Below are 20,851 nucleotides of genomic sequence, written 5' to 3' on the forward strand. Positions count from 1 at the left end.
TTCTGTTTTTAATAGCATCATCATAGGAGTACTATCATATGTGGTTATTTAGGAAATAAATCCGATTCTAGAATATCTTTCAGAAAAAGATAATGAAAAGTATTTTTATCCTACGTTCAATTGAAACAAAAAAGTAAATAAACGTTCTTGGAATTAAATGATTTCGTTACGTTATAATTTATCGAGTTAATGTCTTTGGCTCTTCTCAAATTTATGTCTTCAAAGCTCTTCAAGTAGCATATAGTCAACCACTCAGCCAGCCCTTATAAAGCTTTTCCTTGAGAAGTATCACATACTCCCTTATTCCACGTTATTTGAGAATTTTCATTTATAGGGCCTATTAGACGAATTTGTTATTTGGATTGGATTAGGCAATGTGGTAATAAAAGAACAATTCGGCTAAAATCAATGAACTAGATGACTGAGAGTGTTAACTGGGGTAAGAAGTTGATTATTGGACTGATTTTCGCAAACTAAATGCCCCAGTAGACACTCAAAGCTTAATTTTCCCTTTAATTTTCTAGTTAGTTTGAATTTTGAAGAGCCAAAGGTGGGGCAATATTAAGAACATAGTAGTTTACACAAAGGGTTTGGTTTACCGTATTGAAAACAATAATCTCATACTAATAAAATCTTGCACAAGTATACGCAGAGTCCGTCATAACTTACAAATTGCTAAAACTCGTATAAGTTGCTATATAAAAAATTATGCATATGTTATGCAAAATAAAATGTGAAATAGGAATATATGAATAGAGTAACTAAACACACACACACAAAAAGAAAAAAACTTTAGAATAAGCAATTTCTGCATAAAAATCCTGATATTATTATTCCGCATGAATAGTCTATACATTATAAGTTTCTCTACCTCCCAAGATAATGTAAGGTTTGCGTACGAATCCGCGACTTAAGTAGTACAAAAAAAATAAAAAGTTGAACCAAACTAGTACAAAAAAAAAAAAACACATTAATAGGTTTCACGCACGAATTTCGTGCGTGAAAGGACCAAACTGCAAAACTGCACTTTGGGCCTTTCACGCACGAAATTCGTGCGTGAAGCAGGCAACCATAAAACAGGCCCCCCCTCTATGCGTGAACGGTTAATTATCCTTACACTTTAAGTTTTTTCACTTTCACTTTTACGCACAAATTTAATAGGTTACTTTTTTTTAACCTACTAAAATCACGTTTTTTTCAATCCGTCGCACGAGTTATTATTAAGATAACTAATTATCATTAAGAAAATAATAACATAAAATGTACACTTTATTTATAGCATTCACAATCTCAGATCCCACAAGTGGGAACCTTTAGAGTTCGGCTAGGCCTAAGGCTAACCCCACCACCACCAGCATCATCTCCATCCCCCTTCCTCCTCTTAATCTGTACAAGCTCTATGGCATGATCATCCTTGCTTCCCTTCCTTCCATTCTTTCGACCCGGACCCCGGTTCATAACATGCTTTCTATGGGAAATGACGGTGGGCGGTGGGGCCGGTTCATAACATGGCTCCTCGTCAATCTCATCAGGAGATGGGTCCACAGGCGCAGAGGAATGAACCTGAAATAACATATAAACAATTTAATTTAGATTTATTCTAAAATGAACCTGAAATAAACAAATAATTAATAAATTATTTTATTTTAGTGTAAAAATCAAACCTGTGTGTCGACGGCCTCCTGAGATGCCTGGTGAGAGGGCTCCTGAGCTGGCTCCGCAACGGTCTCTTGAGTGGGGCCCGGTGCAGGAGATGGGTCCACAGGTGCAGTGGAATGAACTTGAAATAATATATAAATAATTTAGATTAGATTTAACCTAAAATAAACAAATAATTAATAAATTATTTTATTTTAGAGTAAAAATCAAACTTGTGTGTCGACGGCCTCCTGAGATGCCTGGTGAGAGGGCTCCTGAGCTGGCTCCTCAACGGTCTCTTGAGTGGGGCCCGATGCAGGAGATGGGTCCACAGGCGCAGTGGAATGTGTTAGGATTTGAATCCCAAATCCGACCTTTGTAAGCAGGTTCCCAGGAAAGATTGGAGGGTCACAGCTGGACCACTTAAATACCAACCTCCTTAGACAGAACCTACTTACGCCGTGATGTAAGCGAAGAATAAATAGCACACACAGATTTATAGTGGTTCACCCTCAATGTGAGAGCTACGTCCACGTTGCTGCTGCAGATCTTATTAAAGAAGAAATATTACAAGTGTTTACAACACTCAACCTCACAACCCCAATCCCAATTACACTCAAGAATTTTACCACAGAAAATTCTCTCAAAGACCTTCTCTTACTTAGGCCTTTCACTAAGAGTATTTCTCTTAGATTTTTTTTCTCTCTCTTTGGGATGTGTTTAGCAAATGATCTTGATGATATCTTACAAATGAACCATAAGCTACCTATTTATAGGAATGAATTTCCTATGATGAGGTAAGCGCTTACATCACAACTATTATGAGGTAAGCGCTTACATCACGACTATGTGAACAAAAGAATTGACTTGTTTGGCCAATTCCACACCTAACAAATCTCCCACTTGAAGACTAATTTTAATTTGTCTTCACACTTTGATCGATGCAGCAGCTCTTTCCTACTTTCATACTTCGTGCAGGCCAACTGAAGTTGAGCATAGCTTCAGTTTGTCTATCGTCACTGCCTTTGTCAGCATGTCTGCTGGATTCTGACTCCCTGCGATCTTCTCAAGCACTAGCGCTCCATCTTCCAAAGCTGATCTAATGAAATGGTACCGGAGTTGTATGTGCTTCGTTCGAGCATGGTAAACCGGGTTCTTTGCCAAATGAATGGCGCTTTGGCTATCACAATATAACACACTTCCCTCGTGGTCCTGATCCAATTCCCGCAGAAAAGATTGTAGCCACATCATTTCCTTTGTGGCCTCCGTCACAGCAACGTACTCAGCCTCACAACTAGAGAGAGCTACTATCTTTTGCAACTTGGAAACCCAAGAGATTGCAGTACCTCCGAAGGTGTAAACATACCCGGATGTGCTCTTTCTGCTATCAATATCACCACCATTGTCAGCATCAACATACCCTTGCAATCCTGTTTTTGATTTTCGGAAATACAGAGCTGAACTCGAGCTGCCTTTCAGATATCTGAATATCCACTTCACAGCCTCCCAGTGTTGCTTTCCCGGATTGCTCATAAATCGGCTGACAACTCCCACTGCATGTGCAATGTCTGGCCTTGTACATATCATTGCATACATAAGACTACCGATTGCAGATGCATAAGATATCTTGTCCATCTGCTTCTTCTCATCCTCGGTTGTCGGCGACTGATCCTTTGACAACCGAAAGTGTCCAGCCAAGGGAGTGCTGACTGGCTTGGCATCATGCATGTTAAACCTTTTGATAACTTTCCTCACATATTCTTCTTGTGAGAGTTTGATGCCCTCCTTGCTTCGGTCGATTCTCATCCCAAGGATTTGCTTTGCAGCTCCCAAATCCTTCATTGCAAACTCTTCCGATAACCCTTTTTTCAACCGATCAATCTCCTGTAGGTTTGCTCCTACGATTAGCATGTCGTCGACATAGAGTAGCAGTATCATGTACGAGTCTTCAAATTTTTTGAAGTAACAGTAGTGATCTGCCTCGCACCTTGAAAAATCAGCTTTCTTCATAAAGCTGTCAAACTTTAAATACCACTGTCTTGGAGCCTGTTTTAGTCCGTACAGACTCTTTTGAAGTTTGCACACCAGATTCTCCTTTCCTTTGATTTTGAATCCCTCCGGCTGTCGCATGTAGATTTCCTCGTCTAGATCACCGTGAAGAAATGCAGTTTTCACGTCCATCTGTTGCAGATGTAGATTTTCCTTTGCTACCAGCCCAAGAACAGTTCTGATAGTCACCATCTTGACTACGGGAGAGAAGATCTCCGTATAGTCAATGCCTTCTTTCTGTTGAAATCCCTTTGCAACCAGCCTTACTTTATAACGCTTGCTTCCATTGGGTTCTTCCTTTATCCGATAAACCCATTTGTTTTGCAATGCCTTTTTATCCTTTGGCAACTTGGATAATTCCCATGTATGATTTGCCGATAGTGAATCCATTTCATCCTTCATTGCCAGCTCCCACTTAGTCGATTCATCGACTTGCATTGCTTCTTCATAACATTCCGGCTCCCCTCTATCAGTGAGTAGAATGTAGTTGAGGGATGGAGAGTACCTGTGAAGCGGCTTCCTGATCCTGGATGATCTACGCAACTCTGTGATTGGCGTTGGCGTCTGTTCATTTGTTTCAGAATCAGCACTTTCATCAGCAGCTTCTCGGATTGTTTGTTCCTCTGCCTCGGTTGTACCTGGCTGCGGCTCAGGTGCCGGAAAGTCCCTCAAATCGACTATTTCTGATTCCTTGTCCTGACATTCTGAATTCTTTTGCAGCTTGTCTTTGTACAGTACCTCTTCGTTAAAGACAACATTCCTGCTTCGGATGATCTTCCGATTTTGTTCATCCCAAAATCGGTACCCAAGCTCGGTGTCACCATAGCCAATAAAGTAACACTTCTTTGATTTTGGATCAAGCTTGCTTTTAGCCGTATCATCATTATGAACATATGATAAGCAACCGAACACTTTCAGAAATGAAAGATTTACCTTCTTGCCACTCCAGACTTCTTCTGGAATTCTGAAATCCAAGGGAACTGACGGTCCTCGGTTAATTAAGAAGGCCGCAGTATTGACTGCATCTGCCCAGAATGTCTTGAGCAGTCCAGAGTGTATTCTCATACTCCGAGCACGCTCGTTCAACATTCGGTTCATTCTTTCGGCTACTCCATTCTGTTGCGGTGTTCCAGGAATAGTCTTCATCATCTTGATCCCATTATCGGCACAGTACCGTTTGAAATCACCATCAGTGTATTCTCCGCCGTTGTCGGACCTCAAACACTTCAACTTGAGGTTTGTTTCATTCTCGACCATGGCTTTCCATCTTTTGAATACACTAAACACATCAGATTTATTTTTCATAAAATAAACCCATACCTTCCTGGTTGAATCATCAATGAAGGTCACGTAGTAGTGTGATCCTCCAAGGGAGGGGACAATGGTAGGTCCCCACACGTCTGTGTGCACCAATTCCAACTTCTCGACCTTCAATTCCCTGCCTGCATTTGAGAAGCTTACTCGCTTTTGTTTTCCGAGAATGCAGCTCTCACACGTATGAAGGTCCACCGTCTTCAACTCCGGAATTAAACCATTTGTCACCAACAGCTTCATCCCCTTCTGGCTGATATGCCCCAGCCGACAATGCCACAAATCTGTCTTCTTTGTGTTGTCAACCACAACAACAGTATCACGACAGTTAGCCGTCATGTAGAGAGTGCCAATCTTCTTTCCTCGGCCAACTACCATAGCTCCTTTCGCCACCTTCCAAGACCCATTACCAAAGTTGAGATCATATCCCTCATCATCAAGCTGACCTACTGAGATCAGGTTTCGCATCAGCTTGGGAACATGTCTAACTTTAGTAATCTTCCACGAGGATCCATTTGACATCTTCAAATTAATGTCTCCCGTGCCAACAACATCCAGCGGCTCTCCATCGGCTAAATAAACTTTGCCGAGATTCCCAGCCACGTAGTTTGTCATTATATCATGATGTGGGGTGGTATGAAAGGACGCTCCTGAATCAAGCACCCAAGAGTCTATCGGGCTGTCAACCGATAACAACAACGCATCGCCAATGTCTTCCGTAGCAGCATTGATTCCAGCCCCCTTGTTGTCCTCCTTCTTCGGCGCCCTGCAGTTCTTCTTGAAGTGACCTGGTTTTCCACAGTTCCAACACTCAAATGTTCGTCCTGGTCTGGATTGACCCCTGCCATTCCTTGACTTCGATCTGCCCCTATTTCGGTTGTAGTTTCTGTCATAATTTCTGCTTCTGTTTTCAACATTAAAAGCAGAACTCGTCGATGCCTCTCCAGAATCTGTCCTGCGCACTTCCTCAGCAAGGATACGATCCCTAACATCGTTGAACTTTAGTTTGCCACTGCCGATAGAATTGCTAACCGCTGCTCTCATTGGCTCCCAGCTATTTGGTAGGGATGCCAACAAAATTAGAGCTTGCACTTCATCATCGAAGTCAATTTTTACCGATGACAATTGATTTACAATGGTATTGAATTCATTTACGTGTGCAGCAACATGAGCATTTTCCATCATCTTTAGATGAAATAGTTTCTTCATGAGAAATACCTTATTATTTGCCGAAGGTTTCTCATACATGTCAGACAATACCTTCATCATATCTGCAGTGGTCTTCTCCTTTGCCACATTGTGAGCAACGTTCTTTGACAGCGTCAGCCGAATGACTCCCAGAACTTGTCTGTCGAGGAGATTCCAATCTGCTTGCTTCATCTCCTCTGGTTTCGGACTCAGAGGTTCATGAAGCTTTCTGCCATATAAATAATCTTCAATTTGCATTCTCCAGAACGCAAAGTCTGCACCATCGAATTTACCGATGCCGTGCGTCGTACCATCTTCGCCTCCCATCGTTTCTAAATCACAACACAACCTGTTGCTCTGATACCAGTTGTTAGGATTTGAATCCCAAATCCGACCTTTGTAAGCAGGTTCCCACGAAAGATTGGAGGGTCACAGCTGGACCACTTAAATACCAACCTCCTTAGACAGAACCTACTTACGCCGTGATGTAAGCGAAGAATAAATAGCACACACAGATTTATAGTGGTTCACCCTCAATGTGAGAGCTACGTCCACGTTGCTGCTGCAGATCTTATTAAAGAAGAAATATTATAAGTGTTTACAACACTCAACCTCACAACCCCAATCCCAATTACACTCAAGAATTTTACCACAGAAAATTCTCTCAAAGACCTTCTCTTACTTAGGCCTTTCACTAAGAGTATTTCTCTTAGATTTTTTTTTTCTCTCTCTTTGGGATGTGTTTAGCAAATGATCTTGATGATATCTTACAAATGAACCATAAGCTACCTATTTATAGGAATGAATTTCCTATGATGAGGTAAGCGCTTACATCACAACTATTATGAGGTAAGCGCTTACATCACGACTATGTGAACAAAAGAATTGACTTGTTTGGCCAATTCCACACCTAACAGAATGAACTTGAAATAATATATAAATAATTTAGATTAGATTTAACCTGAAATAAACAAATAATTAATAAATTATTTTATTTTAGTGTAAAAATCAAACTTGTGTGTCGACGGCCTCCTGAAATGCCTGGTGAGAAGGCTCCTGAGCAGCCTCCGGTGCAGGAGATGCAGATGGTGCCGTATCAAATATGAAGTCCTCAAACATGGAGTCGTCGAAGTGCAGATGTAGGCCACCCTGTAGATCACGAACCGGCCGCTCACCCTGTGGATCACGAACTACTGGATATGGAAATGAAGGCCAGGTCACATAATCTGAAAAAGGTTCCGGCGTATACAGAGGCGTCTGTGAAGTCAACGGCCTGGAATGAGAAGTCGATGGGATATCTGTAGTCGCCGGCTGATAAAAACTCAGCGGAATCTCTGAAGTCGACGGAGCCTTGTCACCTCTGCCAGCCCTACCACCTCTACAACGACCACCAACTCTTCGGCGACCACGACCACCTGCTGCCCCAGGTGGGGCAGCGGGCACACGCTCATGGAGACGCGCAAAGTCATGTGCCTGTCTCATACCAGTCTCGGCAAGCTCAATCATCTGTGCTGCATACTCCGCTGTCTCGGGGGCCTCCGTACGGATAGTGCTCTCATAGCGCATCGTCTAAACGGTCCGTACCAGCGCCTCGTACACTCCTGCGAGAGCTACATATCCTAGGCCATCTGGACGATGCCTAGAGAGGTTGGCAATAATGATGCGAGTGATCTGCATGTACCATTCAATTTACACATGGATCGGAGTGTCATGTCCGACCACCGCTAGGCTCGTCATCCTCACATCCCAACTCTGGACCTGCTGCTGCATATAGAGTCGCCATGCATCATCGACGCCCGCACGCTCGTCCCTCGCATAGTGGTCATGCTCCCAAACCGTAGCCGCGGGTATATTCTGTACATACCCAAACTGCCGTAACACGCGGTCGGGCGCGTGATACTCAACGATATCCATATGTATCAATAGACACCGCGACATCCACATGTGCTGACCAGCCCTACAAAACGCCGGCAGCTCATCCAAAATATGATCATACGGCGTCCATATGAAAGCCTGTAAAAAGAATTGAACTAGTTAACAATAAAAGACTAAAATAGTAGCTATGTGGTCTAGCATGTGGATCCAAAATATGAACATACCATCTGCGTCGTCATGCAGTCTAGCTGATCCCTAAACGGGAGAAAGCTGTGATGCGTCTCCGCACGTCAGCGAACGCCTCGCGACCATCTCCGCGCGTATGGCATCAGCACAGTAAGATAGTCAGCGGGAGGGTCAGCTGGTATGGGCTGAAAATGTCTCAACCTAGTCCACACCCATATCTGATATAGTCATTTAAAAAATATTTTATCAGTCGTCGTTTTAAAAAAATACATTTTGTGTTTAATTACACACTTATATATATTACCTGAAGGAGCAAGCAAAATGCAGGGACCTCTACCCTCGTGCCCATAGAACATCGGCATAATCCTCAATACATGTAGCCCAGCACAGCAGCGCCCCAACTATAACATTCTATCTCGGCGAGATCGTCGATATACCGAAGATACCTCAAGCTCAAATGCGAACCCGAAGTGTTCGGGAACAGGATGGCCCCGAATATGATGAGTAGGTATAGACGCGCGCGTCGGTCAACATCAGCCTGAGGCGTGTCCTCTCCAATCGAATGTTGCATGTCTGTGAGGCGCAAGTGAGCGTAAAGGGCCGATAACAAAAGCCGACTCTGGGCGGAAATGTGACCGTCCAGAGCCGCGAAACCGGCGAGCCTAGTCAACTCATCTCGGTAAGGCGGCAGCACAGGAGGCTCCTTAATATACAATGGGCGTCCATCAACTTGTAGCCCATAAATGACCTCCACATCCTGAAGGGTAATGGTAGCCTCACCGGTGCGGAGATGAAATGTGTACGTCTCTGGTCGCCACCTCTCAATCAATGCCGTCACTAGCGACGTATCGTGGTGTATCCGACCAACTTCGACGCACCGGTAGATACCGCCCCGACGTAGTATATCTAGGACACGAGGATGTGGGGGGCGAGCAGCTAAGATCTCCCATGCTGAGTCCCCTAACCGGGTACGGACCTGAGACTCAGGCTGCAGGTCGGATGTCCATATATGTTGCGACCTATGCTCGGGCTGAAGATACAATAACTCTCGGTCGAAGGGCCCCGGATCAAGAGGGTGGTGATCCATCTGTTTTACGCATTTTAAATCAATCATTAACAAGTAGTATTAGTTATGTAATCTTTTATCAAAAAATTTATTAAGAATTGTGGTGACCCATCTGTTTTACGTATTTTAAATCAATCATTAACAAGTGATATTAGTTATGTAATCTTTTATCGAAAATTTTATTAAGGATTGTGGTGACCCATCTGTTTTACGTATTTTAAATAAATCATTAACAAGTAATATTAGTTATGTAATCCTTTATCGAAAATTTTATTGAGGATTGTGGTGACCCATCTGTTTTACGTATTTTAAATAAATCATTAACAAGTAATATTAGTTATGTAATCTTTTATCGAAAATTATATTAAGGGTTTTCAATCCTAAGCTACGGGTTATGAATCCTAAACTAAGGGTTTTCAATTCTAAAATATAAAGATTAAAAATTAATAAGTCAAATAATTAACAATTAGTATAAATAATTAATAAATAAACAATTAACTAACTAATCAAATAATTAACAAGTTATTATCATATATTTAATAAATAAACAATTAAGTAACTAATCAAAAAATTAATAAATTATTATCATATATTTAACAAATAAACAATTAATTAACTAATGAAACAATTAAGAAATTATTAACAAATAAACAATTGGCTTAGCAAAAACTAAATAAATAATTAGTCAGTCTAACAATTGAAATAGCTAGTCTAACAATTAATAAATACTTAAGTCGCTAATTGAACAATTAACAAATACTAAATAAACAAGTAATAAATAATTAACAAATTAACAATAGATAAACAAATTTAAAAAAAAGGGGGGGGGGGGGGGGGGCAGTCACCATGGACTGCCCAATAACATGCAAAAAAAAAAGCGCAATCCCCTCCCACACACCTAAGGTGATATAATAGAAAATTCATAGTAAAATACCTAGAATGAAGGTGTTTTTGAGTTTTCAAAATGAGCTCTGCGCCGCTCTATTCCAAAATCTAACCTTAGACTTGTTCTTGCACTTCAATATACCAAGAATATTGAGTTTTGGATTGAAAAACAACAACAAAATAGCGATTTCGGGCTTCAGGACCACCTGAAATTGCCGTTAATGGAGGGTGGGGCTTCACTGTCGGGTCTGTGGTGGGGAAGGACGGGGTGGCTTTTTGTTGCCCCCATTCATGCACTAAATTCGTGCGTGACCTAGTTCAATATGTGCAGTTTGGTCCTTTCACGCACGAAAACCTATTTTTGTGTTTTTTTTTTGTGCTAGAAAAGTCGCGGACTCGTTTGCGTACACTCTACTCTCTCCAGACCCACTTTGTGAGATTTCTTTGGATATGTTGTTGTATTCTATGCATTATAATTCCCATTTAACTTGCAGGCGAACCAAAGGGTCCCAAAAAAGATGGGTAGTGAGTGAGTGGAGAAAAGGGCCAAGTATAGTTCCTAGTTAAAAAAAATAAAAAAAAATAAAAATAAAAAAGGAGGTATGTTGTAGAACTCAATATAGTCCTCCCACTGATAGTCCTCTAAATACTGAAAAGTGGTTCACTTCTAGTTCAATATAACACAAAATGTTTACTGCTAACTGAATTCGACTAAATGATCCACCCATTTGTATCTTATGTTTTAAGTACACTCTTTCAGGTTGAATAAGATGGCAAACATGAAGATAGATGCCTTCTGTGCTGCAATAGCTCACCATTATAACACTGCATCAGTAATTAAATTCAGCCCAAAAACAGAAGAACAAAACAAAAGAAAAGATCACAAAGATAAAAGATGAATATTTTACTACGCTTACCCTGAAAATAACTCCACCACCACAACAGCAAAGGGACGTCCAAATCATGTCAGAAACAAGTTATGGAACAGGCTCATTAAAAGGAATGACTCCCAAGAAAGTTACGAAAAGCTCTAAGAGTCCATTCACCAATGTACACATGAACTATGCAATTTGATCTGCTGCTGAAATTGATGAAATGGACTAGGAAATTTTGAAAAACAATTATAGAAGCTGATCAAATAACTCTCAGACCAGTTTGGTCTCATTTCTCAAATATAAAGAAAAACTTTGCATTGACAAGTACAATTAATCCTATGGAATCTAGCTACTACATTGATAAATCGTTGGAATTCGAAGAAGAAATAAGAGGGTGATCACTTGGAAGAGCTGTGCTACCTAAGTTCCATCAGGAGCAAATAGGTGACAAGAACACTACATTCAAAATTCATTTATAGTCTCATGAATATGCCCTGCCTACAGTTCACCCTAACTAACCTGGCTAGTCATAAAAAGCAATCGCCTCTGCAAATCACCAGTAGCACCAAGAGCAAACAAAAACTAATCTTCCCCATTTTGGCTTGAAAAAACAAACACCTCGTTGCCATCTCAAAGATCCGCTCCCTTGAGCAAAGCTGCATCTAATAACTATAAGCCTACAGTAGCCAAAAGAAACATGCATGCACAAACACTATGTGGAGGCTTACGAGGGTAAACCATATCTCGCTGCTCAGGCAGGCAGGAGTTCCAAATATTTGAGAAATCAAGATGTCAGCTCAAAATCTCTTTCTAACAGTGACTGAACCTCAACAAGAGAAGACACCTTATAGTCTGGTTTGTGTTCGACGTTTGCATATTCTGGAGCATCATATCTTCCTGTTTCGTCGAGTAAGCAAGTAAAAGCTCCAGCTCGTTTGCCACAAGCAACCTGAATATCAAACCACCAAATTTTCATCACAAGTCACAACACCTATTTTATCATGACTTTCTAATGACGAGCATGAAAGGAAAAAAAATCCACAAGGCTACATAAAGCATAAAAGCAACTACTTAGAGGTGAGAGGAAAAGCTCGTATGCTAAGAACTACAAAGAATAAAGCAAAAGTAGAAGTAATTCAAGCAGGAAAATAGCCAGGAAAGAGTTCGAGTGTCACGATGCAGGAACTATGCTAACTCGATACCAACAGCAACAACGACAACAACATACCCAGTGTAATCCCACAAAGTGGGGTCTGGGGAGGGAAGAGTGTACGCAGACCTTACCCCTACCTTGGAAGGTAGAGAGGTTGGTTCCAATAAGACCCTCGGCTCAAGGAAAAACAATTCAAAGCAATTTGGAAAAAAGATAAAGCAATATCAAAGCGGGTCAAAAAGAAAAGGAACAATAACTACAATAAAATAAAATGCTAAGTGATTAGATAGTAACATAAACGGACGGACAAGGAACTACAGAAGAAATACTACGATTACTAACTAGAACATTATTCTATTGGCATATGCCAAGTACAAAGTAATATCAAGTCAAAATGCTCATTAGTACCACTATGAATTTAGATGAAAACTTAGTCAAGCTATTTGCAAGAGAGCGGAACTCACATCATCTTTAAGGCTGTCCCCGATCATCATTACTTCATCAGGTTGAACTTCCCAAGTTGAACAAATATGCAACAATGGAGCTGGATCAGGTTTGTAAGGGCGATATTCCCTGCTCAGTGCAGGAGAAAATTTCACCTGTATCACCAAAAGAGATTCTAAACATAAACTTTATATGGTATACATAATAAGGACCAGTCTAAACATCAACAGCATGAGCTGAGGTGACATATATATTATAGCAGACATGGAGAGATTTGTCAACCAAAGATGAGAATAGCCAACAAATTTATAGCAAGAGATTGCAAAACAAAACTAGCCTTTTTGCCCTTTTCTTTGTGCCTATTTTTCATCTTGCTATGACCCGAGGGTCTCCCGGAAACAGCCTCTCTACCTTCCCAAGGTAGAGGTAAGGTCTGCGTACACACTACCCTCCCCAGATCACACTGGGTATGTTGTTGTTGTATCCTTTTCATTTTGTGGCTTAGGGCAATTGAAATGATCCATCTAAAAAGCACTATAGATGAATAAGATATCCTTCTCAAATAAAGAGATATGATCTAAAAAAGTTTAGCAGCATCTCTGGCAGACTTCCCCTTAAACCTGCTTTCAGAAAGTGATTATTTAATCTTCCCTTCTTTGGTCATCACATATCAAGAATACGAACTGCTAACTGGAGAAATCTAATTTTATTGTGTATTAAACATAGTTTTGAGCTAAATCATGGAATAGAAAAATTGCAAACACCCTTTAGAGGGAATAGACTAGCCTTCCAAGAACCAAAGAGGAAACTGTAACATCTGATTTGAACTACACTCCATACATCCAGCCTAATCATTATTTTGTAAAAAACAAGAGAACAATGATAAAAATAAATGCATATTTTCCTTCCTCAAAAGATTAACCATAAGTAAAACACCTGGAGAATCTACGCAGATTTCAGGCTTCCTTTTTTTCCTTCCTACACTTCAAGCTTCTGAGGAGCCAGAACATTTAGATCAAATGAGATTTTATTCTTTCATTCTCAAAAGATACTAAATAATAGGATAAAAAAGAAGTATTTTGTTCACTCATTTTTGGACTCAGACACAACTATGCATTCTAGAGATCCTCCTTCCAGAGATGTTCAGTTCAGAATGAGACCAGTTCTCCCTAAACTGTTTCCCATAAACCTTCCAAAAACTAGTTCTCCCTAAACTGTTTTCCAATCCAAACACCATCTTAAACTTCCAAAGACACAATATCCGCAGAAATCGTCCGTGCAGATTGAACACAGAAAAGATTGGAAGGCTTGTTCCTTTTTCCCTTCTTGTGATTCATTTTGTAACCGAAAAGTTCCCCAGGGCCAGTGACATGCGGTTCGAAACTTGGTAGATAATGGACCACCCCCTTCCCATTTAAATACCAAGCTTTTGTCTGGGGCAATATTCTAACTTGTACACGACCCACACATCACATGTTGCATTCGTACCACTAGACCAAAGCCATGGGGGGCTCTACTTCTGAATGTTAAAAGGATAAGTAAAAATGTTACACATAAGACAGCGGGGACAAATTTTTTGAAGTAATAAAACCTATATATTGCAGGCTTTGTACTGTTTCAGTATTATTTCCTTGCTTTAACCTTTCAGTCACTGCAGTTTTGGGCCTAAGGTGTTTTCTTTCCTAAATTCCCGGTGTCTGCACAACTTATCCAGAACGCAAACTCCTCCACAATATCATTCCTGAGCGGAACCTTCTTTGAGAACATCCCATAATGGCACTGATAACTGGTTCCCAGCGCATCCTACTATTTGTCAAAATTTTACATGGTACAGTAATTATCTACTCAGACACAGAACCGAAGTTGAGCTTGACCAGTCAAATCAAGCTCCATTGAATCAACCACTATTCCAATATCTCAGAAAGTGCATGGCCACCTAAATGCTGGAACGACGTGTTGCATCACAAAATGTAGGATTTTTGCATATCAATAGAAAGGCATGAGCATCTTAGAAAATTTTGTGGTTGCAAGACCACTAAAAAACAAGCAAGAAATGGATTTAAGAGCCGTGGAGTGAACGGTGTCTGAAGACTATTCCTTAGAGTAAATTCCCTAAAAGGTCACCCATGTATTGAGAATTACCTTCAAATATCACTTTTGTTTCTTTTAGGACTAGAATATCACCCAACTATTACTATTTTCCTCATAATATATTAATTATTAAACACACAAAATCCTCCTTCTCTCCCAGTTGGCATGCCATGTCACATAAAATTCTACAACAACAACATACCCAGTGAATCCCACAATGTGGGGTCTGGGGAGGGTAGAGTGTACGCAGACCTTACCCCTACCTTAGGTAGGGAGGCTGTTTCCGGAAGACCCTCGGCTCAAGAAAAGGCATAGGAAAGGTTAGATACAGGCAAACAATTCAAAGCAATTATGAAAATGAAAACAACGAAAGTGAATAAGCCATGATAAACCATTCTATGCAAACAACTACTCGCAGAAATCAAGGGACAAGAAACTAAAGATCAATGCAGCTACTCGCAAGAAAGAATAAACGCGACTACCTACTAGCCTTCTACCCTGATCTGAGTCCTCCATACCCTCTTATCTAAGGTCATGTCCTCGGTAAGCTGGAGATGCGTCATATCCTGTCTAATCACCTCTCCCCAATACTTCTTCGGCCTACCTCTATCTCTTCTGAAACCGTCCATAGCCAGCCTCTCGCACCTCTGCACTGGGGCATTTGCGTCTCTCCGCATCACATACCCAAACCATCTCAGCCTCACTTCCCGCATCTTATCCTCCATCGAGGCTACTCCTACTTTGTCTCGGATAACTTCATTCCTAATCCTATCGCTCCTAGTGTTCCCACACATCCATTGCAGCATTCTCATTTCCGTCACTTTCATCTTCTGAACGTGAAACTTCTTGACTGGCTAACACTCCGCCCTATACAACATAGTCGGTCTAACCACCACTTTGTAGAACTTGCCTTTAAGTTTTAGTGGCACCTTCTTGTCGCACAACACTCCGGAGGCAAGCCTCCATTTCATCCACCCTGCACCAATATGATGTGTGACGTCATCATCAATCTCCCCATTTCCTTGTATAATAGACCCAAGATACTTGAAACTATCTATCTTCTGTATGACCTGGGTGCCAAGCTTCACTTCCACGTCAGCCTCATGCACTACATCACTGTACTTGCACTCCAAATACGTCTTGGTCCTACTCAACTTGAACCCTTTAGACTCTAGGGTTTGTCTCCAAACCTCCAGCTTAGCGTTAACTCCGCTGCGAGTCTCGTCAATCAGGACTATGTCATCCGCGAATAACATACACCATGGCACCTCACCTCATGTCACATAAAATTCTATTTTTTTAATAATAAATTTATTTAACTCATCAACTCCATTTTACTCAACCCAACTCAAACTCATTAACCAACCAACTCATGTCTTATACCCATTTAAATAGATTAGAAAACATAAAGAAAACATCAAAGTTAACTTATCTATTTAATGGTAAGAATATCAAAGAGAACAAAAGAAAATTCTTCGGATGTTGCTTGCGGTAACCCGCAAACTGTAATTTCATTGGTTTTGCTCTTTAATAACTTATCAATTATTTAATCTAACTAAACATTACTATTTCTCTTTCTATAGGGAATAGAAAAAACTATTTTAATTTTGGCACGAGATATTATTAGAGATATCTCGTATAAATATATGTCCACTGTACTTGTATCTTCTTTTTTTGGTGCGTCCACTGTTTTTCTGTGTTAAAATCAAAAAAAAATTCTAGAATTCAGTTATAGTGTTAAAATAATACTACTACTAACTAGTAAACGAGTATCAATATATAGATCGAAAAAAACAAAATCAAACTAAAAAGGAAGAAATATTAATTGTTTGGTTAAATGGGTTTGGGTTGGGTTGGGTTGAGTTAAATGGATTTAATGAGTTAAATAAGTTTATTATTAAAAAAAAATAGAATTTTATGTGATAGCATGCCAACTAGGAGAGAAGGAGAGTTTTGTGTGTTTAGTATATTCTGAGGAAAATAGTAATAGTTGGGTGATATTCGAGTCCTAAAAGAAACAAAAGTGATATTTGAAGCCAATTCTCTATACATGATTATTCAAAATGATTTTGCAGAGGTTTATTACTAGTGAGCTACCTATGGCAGACCCCAGACAAAACAGGATCAAGAAATCAATTTAACCTTTTATGGTTCTTTTCTCACTTTTGATGAGAAAATGAATTCAGGGGACTCCACACGTATTTCTATTTGTTTTACTAGGTTTACATGCTCTTTTAATGAACGATGGTCTCTTATTTTCTTTGAAATATCATTTACAGATTTAGTCTTATAGTACCCTTAAATTGTGCTAGCAGAAGAAAGAGGATATTGTCAACCTTTACTTCCTCACTTTGTTACATGTTTGAGCTGCATAGAATTCCAAATCAAGTTACAAAAAGTGTCTGATTATCTTTTAAATCTTTATGTCGCCACAAGGCGGATCCTAAAAAGAAATGAATTGAGCATGCTATCATGCTTCTTGTTAGCTCAACAACTGTCTTTACGTCCTTCCCCTAAATGGTACTGGAGCTTAGAGCAACAAAATTGTGACGGGAACCATACATCCTCTAGTTGAGCAGCCCTTTATTCTACAAGAACGTAGATATCCGCCACCACACTGCGCAATTATCCATGGCAATGACTTTCAGCAACTCACGATCCTCTGACTGTGCTAAAGAGTGAAGATCATAAATTTAGGTTGAATATCCATTTTGGTTTCCTATTTGCCTTTACTTCAAACTAAAGTGTAAGAAAGAAGATATGTTCTTCCTCTTCCTTCTCCTATGCAGTGATGATTCTTGTTTCATCCCTTTACAGAACTAGCAGGGCTTTTTTTCTTTCAGGGAAGTCCAATTATCTTTATTCACTGGCTTCCAGCATACAATCTCAACATTAAACTCATGCCAAAACAATTGTTTTCAATATTTAACTGAAAAGGGTAAAAACTTACTCCAAAGCGTTCATGAAACAAGTCAACTGCATCTTTGACATTTCTAGTGATTAACCCCCTTCTGAAATAGAATTCACAAAACAATTAAATTATTATCCCAAGTGACAGAAACATCTAAACTGTCAAATAACATCTCCTTCTTCTATTACAATGAGTCATTATTATTACTTTTCAAAAGGAGGGAAGCATACATCAAATCTATCCAGAACAGGTAACACAGAAATGCGAACTGTTTCCTTCTACCTAATTTATCAGAGTTGTGATAATTCAGCTTCTGGAGCTTAACTGGAATATGTCATTTTTCTCATCAAATCAAAAGTGTGGTCCAAGGGAATCCGTCAACAGAAGGGCACAAAATAATGTAAGATGCCTTTGACAGATATAAGATATTGCTTATCATTCTGTCACAACTTACCTATCCAAATGGCCTGTGATGAATCTATATAAAAGAACACCATCTTTCGAAAAAAACAAAAAAAACTTACCTATCCAAAGAAAGAAAGCATTCTGTTACAACACAATTAAGCTTGATAAGTCTTCCAACAACAATTGGAGTATAATTTGGCTACATCCTCATGACAGTCAAAAAGGAGAAAACAATAAGCAGTGTTTATGTGGGTCATCTGGAAAGAGAGAAATAGGAGGGCATTTGAAGGGGTGGAGCAAGATTTTGTAAAGTTGCAAAGTAGTGTTTTATTTCTAGTTTCCTTTTGGTGTACTTAGGAGGTCCCTATTTGTATAGAGAATTGGATCTCTTTTGTTAAGAATCATATTTGGGTGTAGATTCTCTTCTTTTGGTAGACAGCTTGTATACGGGGACTTCCCCATTTGTTAATAAAATACTTACCTTATCAAAAAAATAAGCGATGCATCCTAAAACAATACAAAACAGAAGTCTAAAAGACCAATAAATTGGAAAAGAAGTTTATACACGAGCGATTCCAAACAAGCTACCTCGGGAATTATATTGTAGTAAATACTCAAATAAAATGGAGAAAAAAAAAATCTGGCCAATTTGCATCTCATGGCTTTGGTTCACTAGCGAAGGTAGTAAAATGCGGAATGTGTAGTAGGCATACATCACTAGTATGGATCCTGACTAGTGAACCAAGTCTGGTATTTAGTTGGAGAAGGGTAGAGGAGCATCCTCAAGTCGAAGTTGGAAACACCGGACTTCTTGGTTTAAAAAGGAAGTCCTGGCCAATCTGCATCCTCAAGCAGTCTTAAGAAGCACTTCAACTTTACCCACGCCGCAAGATGGCAACTTTTCAAATAATAAGCAAAGATAGGGATTGAACAAGCAAAACTAGGCACATGAGACCTTAGGCCATGACATAGGCACTACAAAACGGATGGTCAAAGGCGGGAGAGAGAGAGAGAGAGGGGGGGGGGGGGGGGAATAACTAGTACTTTTTTTTTAGAAAGAGTGAAGATAACTACTTTGATGTAGGAAAATGCTCAAACTGGTTACCGGGAACTAAATATAGAGAAAAGCTCTCGTAGCTCACAAGGAACATTACATCATAAATGAAAATTAAGTGGGAGCTCATCTTCTATCCTTAAGGTGCAAGCTTGATTGAATCAAGTAGTTGGGTTCAGCTATATGAATTTTATCTGAACGCATTTAATCCCATTAGACAATTTGTATTTTAAAATGCTTGAGCTACCAAACTCTACAACTTCTACTTTGCCATACTAGATGCTAACTCTAAGCCATATATTTCATGCAGGTGAGAAAAATATCAAGCTATAACTTAGTCTTACCTAATGTTCCTAGAATCAAGAAACCCACAAAGTTCAGCAGCACCTGCACCAAAATCAAAATACCAAAACACCCCACAAAACAAAAACCAATTAACCAACATCATAACCTCAAGAAACTCAAAAAAGACTCAATTTTTTACCCAATCTTACATACCAGGCATAATTTGGAGGCGATCAAGACCCTGTTTTTCAAAATCAGCAATAATTTCATAAGCCTTACGTTGCTTATCAGGGCTCCAACTTTCAATATGATGCAAAATATCAATACCAGAAGGGCTCTTTGATTTAACAGCAACATACTCATCATTACCAAGAACAGCTTTATACATGGCCTGGAAATCAATAACAGGAACCGTTAGGGTTCCATCCATGTCAAATACAACACCTTTAATACGGGGTTTTGAAGAAAGAGAAATGGAAGTTGATGTAGCCATTGTTAAAGTTCTTGTTTGATGGAAAAAAAGGAAAGATCTTGAAAGTAGAAGCTGCATTTATTTTCACAGATAATGTAATGTAATATATTTTTGTTAGTGATAAAGAGAGAGAGAGAGAGAGATGTTAATGGGTTATGTGATTAGGAAGAATACAAGTGGCATTGATAAGTGGAAGTGAATAATGAGTTTTACGGTTGGTTTGTTGGAGAAGAAGACAAGATTGTCATGAAGCATGATGCAAATGAGTGCTTTTATGCTTTTGTGGATACAAAGATGGAATGTCTTTTCTTTTCTTTTTGGTAGGAAGTTAGATAAATATGCATTGAAACTAAAAATAGAATTACTAAACATTTAGAGCTATGCTCCGAGTAACTTTCGAGAAAATGAGATTTCTTACTCTCTTACAAATTAAATCGAAAAAATTAAAGAAAATTTTATATTAGGCTAAAAAAATCATTTCTCTGGTTAGTTTGTGAGTGTCATCAATCTTATTATTTTAGAGTAAGTAGTTCTGATAATACTTGTCCAAAAACAGAGTTAGCAGACACTGGAGAAACAAAAATTTTACTTGTACTTTCAAATTAAAATCATTAATATTAGCCTGCAATTTTATATGCAGCCTTCTAAAAATTAAATAGTACTTACTTTAAATCTTGAATTAAACTTATAATTCATGAACATGTGTACCAGGGAACAATTCAAGAATAGACATGAAAATACTTTTAAATTGACATTTTTCAACTTGTATACCAAATACAAAAAAAAAAAAAAAAAAAAAAAGACTTATTTTTAAGAAAAAACATTTCTCTTTATACAGACACCCTTCATATAACTTAATTTAGTGAGAGGGTCTCACTATTCATTCCGAAAACTAAAAGAGACGTATCTGTAACTATCAGAAACAAGTGTGGAGGTCTTTGTAATTTATCATCAAAAGAAATA

At 39.3% G+C, this 20,851-nt stretch overlaps 1 protein-coding gene and 1 long non-coding RNA gene across 4 annotated transcripts; both read right to left on the minus strand.

The window, feature by feature from the left end:
* Positions 1 to 6,097: 6,097 nt before the first annotated feature.
* LOC132608885 (uncharacterized) lies at positions 6,098 to 9,841 on the minus strand. The gene is made up of 3 exons (XR_009570591.1): positions 8,552 to 9,841; positions 8,286 to 8,465; positions 6,098 to 8,199 (listed from the first exon to the last, which is right to left on the minus strand). It is a non-coding gene; the product is annotated as an uncharacterized LOC132608885 (long non-coding RNA).
* Positions 9,842 to 11,329: 1,488 nt separating this feature from the next.
* LOC132608882 (haloacid dehalogenase-like hydrolase domain-containing protein At2g33255) lies at positions 11,330 to 20,148 on the minus strand. 3 transcript variants are annotated; one of them, XR_009570590.1, is made up of 6 exons: positions 19,630 to 20,147; positions 19,476 to 19,518; positions 17,712 to 17,772; positions 12,691 to 12,825; positions 11,802 to 12,022; positions 11,330 to 11,729 (listed from the first exon to the last, which is right to left on the minus strand). XR_009570590.1 is itself a non-coding variant. In XM_060322662.1 (5 exons), the coding sequence occupies exons 1-5, from the start codon at positions 19,964 to 19,966 to the stop codon at positions 11,858 to 11,860; spliced, it is 738 nt and encodes a 245-aa protein (XP_060178645.1). In that variant the 5' UTR covers positions 19,967 to 20,148; the 3' UTR covers positions 11,330 to 11,857. The 3 variants fall into 3 exon arrangements, 2 of the variants coding, with proteins under 2 accessions (XP_060178645.1, XP_060178644.1); XM_060322662.1 differs by having other exon boundaries at positions 11,330 to 12,022; positions 17,712 to 17,769; positions 19,630 to 20,148; XM_060322661.1 differs by having other exon boundaries at positions 11,330 to 12,022; positions 19,630 to 20,145.
* Positions 20,149 to 20,851: the final 703 nt, after the last annotated feature.

Source organism: Lycium barbarum, chromosome 9 (genome assembly GCF_019175385.1).
Source record: "Lycium barbarum isolate Lr01 chromosome 9, ASM1917538v2, whole genome shotgun sequence".
NCBI lineage: Eukaryota > Viridiplantae > Streptophyta > Magnoliopsida > Solanales > Solanaceae > Lycium > Lycium barbarum.